Source organism: Penaeus chinensis, chromosome 19 (assembly GCF_019202785.1).
Source record: "Penaeus chinensis breed Huanghai No. 1 chromosome 19, ASM1920278v2, whole genome shotgun sequence".
NCBI lineage: Eukaryota > Metazoa > Arthropoda > Malacostraca > Decapoda > Penaeidae > Penaeus > Penaeus chinensis.
This window is the reverse complement of record NC_061837.1, coordinates 21,150,750-21,158,844: the sequence shown is the minus strand read 5'-3', so window position 1 is coordinate 21,158,844 and position 8,095 is coordinate 21,150,750. Positions and strand designations below refer to the sequence as shown.

General features: G+C 37.9%; 1 protein-coding gene across 2 annotated transcripts in view; it reads right to left on the bottom strand.

The window, feature by feature from the left end:
• The window catches only part of LOC125035066 (eukaryotic elongation factor 2 kinase-like), a 17,737-nt gene continuing 9,642 nt past the window's right edge, over positions 1 to 8,095 (bottom strand). For both annotated transcript variants that reach the window (XM_047627176.1, XM_047627177.1), the window contains 10 exons: positions 7,862 to 8,037; positions 7,059 to 7,138; positions 6,174 to 6,328; positions 5,678 to 5,848; positions 5,028 to 5,180; positions 4,543 to 4,665; positions 4,076 to 4,258; positions 3,737 to 3,867; positions 3,344 to 3,522; positions 1 to 2,928 (listed from right to left, as the gene is read on the bottom strand). In XM_047627176.1, the coding sequence (XP_047483132.1) occupies positions 2,813 to 2,928; positions 3,344 to 3,522; positions 3,737 to 3,867; positions 4,076 to 4,258; positions 4,543 to 4,665; positions 5,028 to 5,180; positions 5,678 to 5,848; positions 6,174 to 6,328; positions 7,059 to 7,138; positions 7,862 to 8,037 (1,467 nt within the window). In that variant the 3' untranslated portion in view covers positions 1 to 2,812. The remainder of the gene's footprint in view (positions 2,929 to 3,343; positions 3,523 to 3,736; positions 3,868 to 4,075; positions 4,259 to 4,542; positions 4,666 to 5,027; positions 5,181 to 5,677; positions 5,849 to 6,173; positions 6,329 to 7,058; positions 7,139 to 7,861; positions 8,038 to 8,095) is intronic.

The window sequence follows — 8,095 nt, the reverse complement described above, 5'->3', positions numbered from 1 at the left end:
TTCTTGTATGCACTGCTTTTTATTTGTACTTTTATGTAGTATAAGGGAGGCAAAACAATAATATGGAACAGACCTCACAATACAATCACAGATATAAATACATTTTGGAAAACCACTTGTACATAAGAGTGGCCTTCCACCATCATAAACTTATCTAATCTTAGAATAAACAGAATTAAAGGACAAATCAGTATCTGCTATCTCTTGTGCTACAATACAAGAGAACCTGAAGATGTTATCTATATAAATTATATAGATGCCATCAAGATTAATGAACAAAAAAAAAAGATACGACACTGTGCAAACACCCAGAACCGTTTCTCATCCATACTAAATACATTATTCAAATCTGAAGAATAAGGTTCTTCTTTTACCATAAACTATGCCAGTAAACAAGATATATGCAACAGCTTTTTAAAAATAGACTCATGTAATGCAATGTGATCCCAGATGCTTAAAAAATGCACATCCTTGCAATGCTGTACATTCTGCTACAGCCAATTCCTGTTGCTGGAACAATTGCTCCGTCAACATAAAACACAGGCAACAGGAAAAGAAATAACAGCTAGCACTGGCTATTACCTTACACCACAAATAGTACATGTAATCTACATATATAGTCCACTAAATTCCTGTCCCTTTATATAGCAAAAGGCCAAAAAATAAAAGCCATCCATATTCCTGACAAACTCTTTTCCTTCAAACATCAGAAGAGCAGCAACCTTTAAATCATAACTCGGAAGACAACAGAATGAGACTGATTATTAAATAATTTTTACCATTTCAATACATTGTCAACAGGAACAATCCATACATGTCTATTCACATGATTCTGACATGTATATTTCAACTTCTGTTTTTTGTTTTTTTTTGTTTCCCTTAAGAAAGAGGGAGTAAACATAGTACTTACAAAAAGACAAAATAATTGGTCATTTTTAAAGGAAAAATTTCAAACCGGCATTTTTCACCTTTTTACAGCTAACTACAACTTGGATTAGCATTTCCATATGTAATTTGTAACTGCAATCTTAAAGTCTATAAAGTTATCAAATTGAACTTACATAAACATTCAGTAAAAATATTAGCCAGTGAAAGAGAGCACACCTAAGTACATTCACCTTGATGAGTGGTTCATCACAACCATGGACAGAAAAAATGACAAGTCATCATCAAACTGAAGAGTGCCATTTCCCACAATGCAACAGGCACCTCTAGCAAAAATTATTTATACTTGTAGCATCATTAAAAATGAGATGTTTACATGTGGGAGACCCATGCAAGCTATGGCACATGGCATAAACCAGTCTCCCTAGCATCAAAAAATGCAATGCCAAAACTGATGCTGGGTCTTGACTTATCCTTGCCGTTGTTTCATGGGTGAAGAGAAGCTTTTAAAGACTGCTGAGAAATTCAAATGTGTCTAATAATATGGGGCATAAGAATTCTACCCATCTGGTCTTCAGAAGTATGTATTCTGAGCAAATAAAACTGTATAAACAAACTTGTCAAAACTGGAGTGATAGAACTGAACTAATGGCAGTGTTATGGACACATGAGTAAAATGATGATAATGATGATGACAATGTCACTGATGAGAGCAAAATACAGACAATCATTACTTGGATTACATCATTTGTCAAAAAAGAATGAAACGTAAAACTAAAATGATGCATGAAAGAGGAGGAAAAAAGGAAAATACCATAAGACACAGTCATGTAACCCTAGAAAGACTTATCCTTAATGTGGAAGTGTACAAAAAGGAACTCGGCATTATAAAACGTCCAGATATTTCCCTTCGTGGTTTAGCTTCTTTGCCAAAATAACAATCATGGAAAATACATGATTCCTTAAACATTACCAAAGCACAAAATAAAGGAATACAAAGGCAATAGGAATTCATATCATTCCGCCTCATTCTACATTCTGCTGGCATTTGTAACTAAGTGTACCTATATACATTACATATTTTATGAGATACCAACACCTGCAAATATGGTAGTCATTCTGATAGCAAAAAATATTTTCTTTTTTTCTTTTTTACATTTATATTGCATCCACACTTAACAAATGTGGAGAAGGAAAGGAATGAGCAAAAGGTAGTAGCACAGGGGAGAGCTCACACTGATCTGCTCTATGAGATACAAACAGCGAGTCTCTCGTGAAATGACCCAAACAAAATGGAATTATGTAGTAATGATGGAAAGATGATATAAAACTAATAAACAATTAGAACTAAACAACAGAAAACTATGAAAAAGATAGAAAAAAAAAAAGGGAAAAGAAGAAGAAAAGAAAGAAGAAAAACAAAAAAAGGAAAAAAAAGAAAGAAAGAAAGGGAGTTACACTGCAATCTACCTATTATGAACTTGATAATAAAAAGCCACCTTGATATCACTGTATTTCAAAATCACTGGGTACAAAAAAAAAAAAGACATAAAACACTTAACATATGACTAGCATTCAGGGATTCTATATCAAAAAGAGATAGGATAAAATGGGAAATGAAACCATGGGGCCTCTGAAAGGAAAACGAGGGTGAAACATCCCTCGTGACTTTCAACATAAAGTATCGTTTCCCCATAGCTGTGTAATCCACTCATTTTCCTCAAGAAGTGGAAGGTGTAAACATAGTGCCAAAGGTATTCGCAAAGTAAAAACCCTAAAAGTAATGAAAAAAATCTAGTCTACTGTGATCCCACTATCACATGGCATTTTAGCACCTGAAGAATTCTCCACGGCAGTAACTCATTTGTCCACATTTTTGCGAGTTACATTTTGAAGTACTTCTTCATGTATGGAAGTCCTCTTCTCCTTACTCTTCCACTTCACACTCTGCCCAAGCCTCCTCAGCCTGCATGTAGTACTTGGATGCCAATTTGCCTTTCATGGCTTCTGTAGCAAGCTCTGCAGCCCAACTGAAAAGTTCTCCTGGAAAATTGAAAAGAAGGGATTTTTCAACATAAAAACTCTGGAAGTTGTGTAAGAATAGAATATAAAGCAATACACATGCACACGCACACACACATACTATGACCTAGTTATATATTAACAGCCTATTTGGCAAAGAGGGTAGGGAACTTTCTATGCTATCATCTGACAGCCTTTGCTTTCTTACATGATAAATCTTATATACATACAAAACATAAAGATGCCAAATATATGTTCATATCGTCATATCGTGTAAGACTAAGTAATGCTGAGCCCAAGGCAAAAGAAAGCAGCAATAGGACAGAGTAAAAAAGAAAGAAAGAACGAAAAAACAGAGGAAGCAAAATAACAGGAGGAAAGTAAATGTTATCAATGTAATACATCTACAGACTCCTCTAATGAGAGCAAAACTTACCAGCTTTATTTGGGTCTTTTGCAAGGCCATGGCCCCCAGACCAATACATCATGGCTTCCTTTGCCACTAGTTGATATGAAGGATCATCCAGGGTGGAGTTGAAATCACCTTCCTCATCCTCTGAGTTTGTATTCACCACTTTCTCCAGCCAGTACACAGCCTTGACCCAATCCCTTTCCCTGAAAGAGGTCACACAAGACAGTAAATATTGATTCCAAAGGAACAAATGGGAGGTTTCATTTATAAAAAGAGATACATGACTCAGCAAACTTCTCTATCAAACATGGTAATCGAAGTCCATTCCATGCACTCTGGTGTAAAATTGCAGTTAAAATATGGCTAGAAGATACAGAAAGAATCATCATAAACATGAAAACAGCATCATACACTCACCTGGTGGATGGGAGTCCTACACCTGTTTCATAGGCCTTGGCAACATGAATCATAGCAGCACGATCATTGGCTTCAGCTGCTGTGATCAGGTAATCGAACCCAGCCTCAGCATCTTGCCTGTTTTCATCAAGCTGCAGAAAAGGATAAATGTCTTCAATGTACAGGTTATGCCTACAATTATGTAAGTTTCTGCTGTTCTAAGAATCTTTTATAAAAGATGTCTGAATCTAGGAATCATATCAGATAATTAGAGCAAAATCTTATCACTTTGGGAAAAACATGGGTTTAAACATCCCATGAGACACACCAATCAACTCAAATTCTGCAAATAAAACTTGCCTCAATGTCTGGTAGAATATCATGCTGGAGACCCAAGTGCAGATTTGCCATGGTCTTGATGGCCTCGAGGATGCCGCACTTGGCAGCTTGATCCACGTGGAAGATAGCTGCCTCGCGGTCATATGTTTCAGATTCCTCGACGAACCTGCTAAGTTCATGATACTTTGCAAGGTCCAAATGTACCTGTGAATATGGATGATGATAAAGATACATACAGAAAATATGCAGATCCATCCAGAATAGCTCTTGAAGTAAATCACACAATTTAAAGAATAGCAAGCATTCAAACAGGACTAAGACCAAAAGATATTAAGACTTCTATAACCTGATTAACCCTCAGACCCTTTACAAATCTGAAACAAGTTTTAAGGGCCATTATGCTCTAACTTCTTGAGCTATAATATCTCCCCATCCACCCACCTACACACCTTCCCATCCACCCACCTACACACCTTCCATCTACCCACCTGGCCAAGAATGGAGCCACCAGTCTTGTTGTGGTTCTCCTCCAGTGTCTCTACCAACCGCCTGTGCTCCATCTCCCCCAGCACGTGAGATGGACGGGCCTTTCGCTGCACCATCTCCTTGAACTGTAAGATGAGACAAAAGATTCAGCTGGCGAAAAGCTCTATACGCTCATTTATTCTACAGGGTGATGAAACCTTTTTGAATGACATAGACAAGGCAAACTATGACAAAGAGGATAAAGAGGAAGATACAGATGTGGAGGAAGAGAAGAAGAAGCAGAGGAGGAGAAGGAGGAGGAGGAGGAGGAGGAAGAGGAGGAGGAGGAGGAGGAGGAGGAGGAGGAAGAGGAGAAGGAGGAAAGAAAGAAGCAAAGAGAGATGACAAGGAAGAAGATGAAGAAGAGGACAGTCACCAAAAAAAGTATATACATAAAAAAAGAAAGAAAAAATCTATAATGAAAAATAAAACGGATTCCTCCTCTAACCTGCAGCATCTCCTTCTCCTTGTTCATGGTATCTGTCCCAGAGTCGCAGGTAGAGTCAAACCTCAGCCTCACGTCCGGGCCGCGGCGTTCCCTACGTGTAGAATCCACAGCCGAGTCCTCACTCTCTGACATGATGTGGAAATCATCGCTTTCCTGTTGGATGTGGTAATGCGAGTAGTTACTTATTGGAATTGAATGTGGTGAAAGAACGGCACTGTAACAAATATGCACTGTGAGAGCTCAAGAGAAGACTACAAAACAATATTACTACAATATATCAGTCAAAAATATTTTATACGGATATATATTTCTTAAAATGTGGTAGAATGAATAAGAATGGTATAAATCAAATATCAGAATGACTATAACACTTTAAATCATGATCAATAATCTAATCAACCCAACAGATGCAAAAATTAAATCAAAACATGCTGTAGAAAAATGTACAGAGGAGATTGAATACCTTCACATAACTATTTGACAACATCTGCACCAAATGAACATGCAACCAGTCAAATGTATCGCTGATGAAGATATAATCAAAACCAATCAAAACGTCTCTTAGTGCTGCGAGAAACATTCAGTCTCATAAGTACCATTTTCCATATTTGTTGCAACGAACACTAAAACGTGCCATGCCGTCTTCTTACCAATGAGTCGATGGAGCTAATGGAGTTCAGCTTGATCCTCGGCTTCTCGTCCCCCGATCCATAACCCTGTGACAGGGATCTCATGCGGATATACTCCTGGATGTGCTCTTTTTCCTCTTCCGATGGAGTAACCACTACCTCTTCTGTCCCGCGAGCAACGGTCTTACACGACTGAAATGTGAAGTAGGGTGCCGTAAGTAATTTATTTCTGCCAGACAGTGTGCAGATATTATAATCATGTGGTTTTTTTTTTCTATTTTATTGTCTTCTATATTTCAGAAGTTTGATTTTTTACTAGTCCTCCCTATCCAGATCTCTCTAACACAACTGTAAACTAGGATTGCTGCACACTCTACATACTATTACACAATGAAACTCTTGGTATACTCAGGCACACTATAAATACACAAACTTGTATGCAAGTATGTATTAAAAACAATAAAAAACAAAAAGGGAAGAGGCATCATCAACCTAAATACAACACACTACTTCTCACCTCCAGGTTGAGCTTGTTCTCATTGGCCTTCATTTCTGAGGGAGCCAGGTCAAAGGGGGTGAGGCCAAGGCTCTTGCAAATGGTGTTGCACCTGTGCGAGTGCAGGAACAGGGCCATGCCACGTGTGCCGAGATTTCCGTCACCGTAATCATCACCTATTTCAGAAGAAAAAAAGATGTTTTGTTGCCAAAGCAGTAGCATTACTTACTGACATAAATCAATCTACATAACTACCTAGTTACTTATCAGTCTACCTACTAAAATACCTATCCATTTTTCTAATTCATATTTTTTATCTTTTAACGGACACAGTTTTTGGAATAAATAAATCCAGAAAATATACCCAATTCATTTTTCTAATTCATATTTTTGATCTTTCAACGGACACAGTTTTTGGAATAAATAAAACCGGAAAATATACCCAATTCATACGAGCTGTGGATCTCATTATTGTGAAAAAAGACATTTAATTATAATGATGTAAAAGAAGTTAATGCTTCTTGTTTATTACTCAGCAATACTTGTTAGTAATATCAGAGCCTGAAAAATTGGTCATCAACACAAACTTAAACTGAATATTCAGTTGAAATACAATTCCTTTCTGACTCTAGAGCAAGCTTTTGGGCAAATACAAGGATACCAACCTACATAGAATTTAAAAAGCAAAAAGGCCAACATAAAATCCCCCAGTAAATGCATGTTTGTTTTCTCATCTGGAATATATTGCACAGAATCCCTTGGGCACTGCATTCCATTCTATTGAAGGTAATCTGTACACCAATTGTGCGTCAATATTTCTAGTTAATTGGGATCACTGTTTTCTTCAACTACCAGTAGACAAACTGATAGTGAACTGAAACAATAAACAAAGTCTAACTCTCTTACCCTTTGCTGTATGAATCTGGGGATCTGTGTACAGGTCACCAACACCCTGGATATCAACCACAATCAACTCGTGGCCTGATCTGAGAGAGGAGAAGGGCATTTAATAAATTTCTTACAATCTAGAGCGAGAGAGAGAGAGAGAGAGAGAGAGAGAGAGAGAGAGAGAGAGAGAGAGAGAGAGAGAGAGAGAGAGAGAGAGAGAGAGAGAGAGAGAGAGAGAGAGAGAGAGAGAGAGAGAGAGAGAGAGAGAGAGAGAGAGAGAGAGAGAGAGAGAGAGAGAGAGAGAGAGAGAGAGAGAGAGAGAGAGAGAGAGAGAGAGAGAGAGAGAGAGAGAGAGAGAGAGAGAGAGAGAGAGAGAGAGAGAGAGAGAGAGAGAGAGAGAGAAAGAGAGAGAGAGAAAGAGAGAGAAAGAGAGAAAGAGAGAGAGAGAGAGAGAGAGAGAGAGAGAGAGAGAGAGAGAGAGAGAGAGAGAGAGAGAGAGAGAGAGAGAGAGAGAGAGACAGAGGGGACAAAAAAAGAAAGAGAAAGAAAAAAAAAAAAAAAACAAGGAAAACCTACGAAGAAAGATGATGGGGGGAAAGGGAGGGGACAGAAGAATGATGAAGATAGGAAAAGAAGAAAAGAATAAGGGAAAAGAAGAAAAAGAAAATTAAAGGATAGAAAAAAGAAAAGAAAAAAGAAAAGTCATACAATTAAAAGAAAAATGATACATCTATAATCAGATAACTTTCTCAAAACACTCACAGGAAAATTTATGAACCAGGCCCATAGGAAGAAATTTGGGGAAAGGGAGAAAATCTTACCTTTCGAACGAGAAGTGTGAAAAGGCCTGGGGAGTCATCCTGAGAGCCTCAGAACGCACAAAGCCTGAGTTGGAGTTGTACTTGACGTACTTCCCCTCAATGAAGTGCTCCAGGTGGAACAGGGGGCTTCCCTCCCTCTCGAACATCTCCAGCACAGACATTTGAAAGATGTCCACCTTGAATAGAGAAAAGTTGGATACTTTAGAGACCAATGAATTCTATAGCCGTAACAGA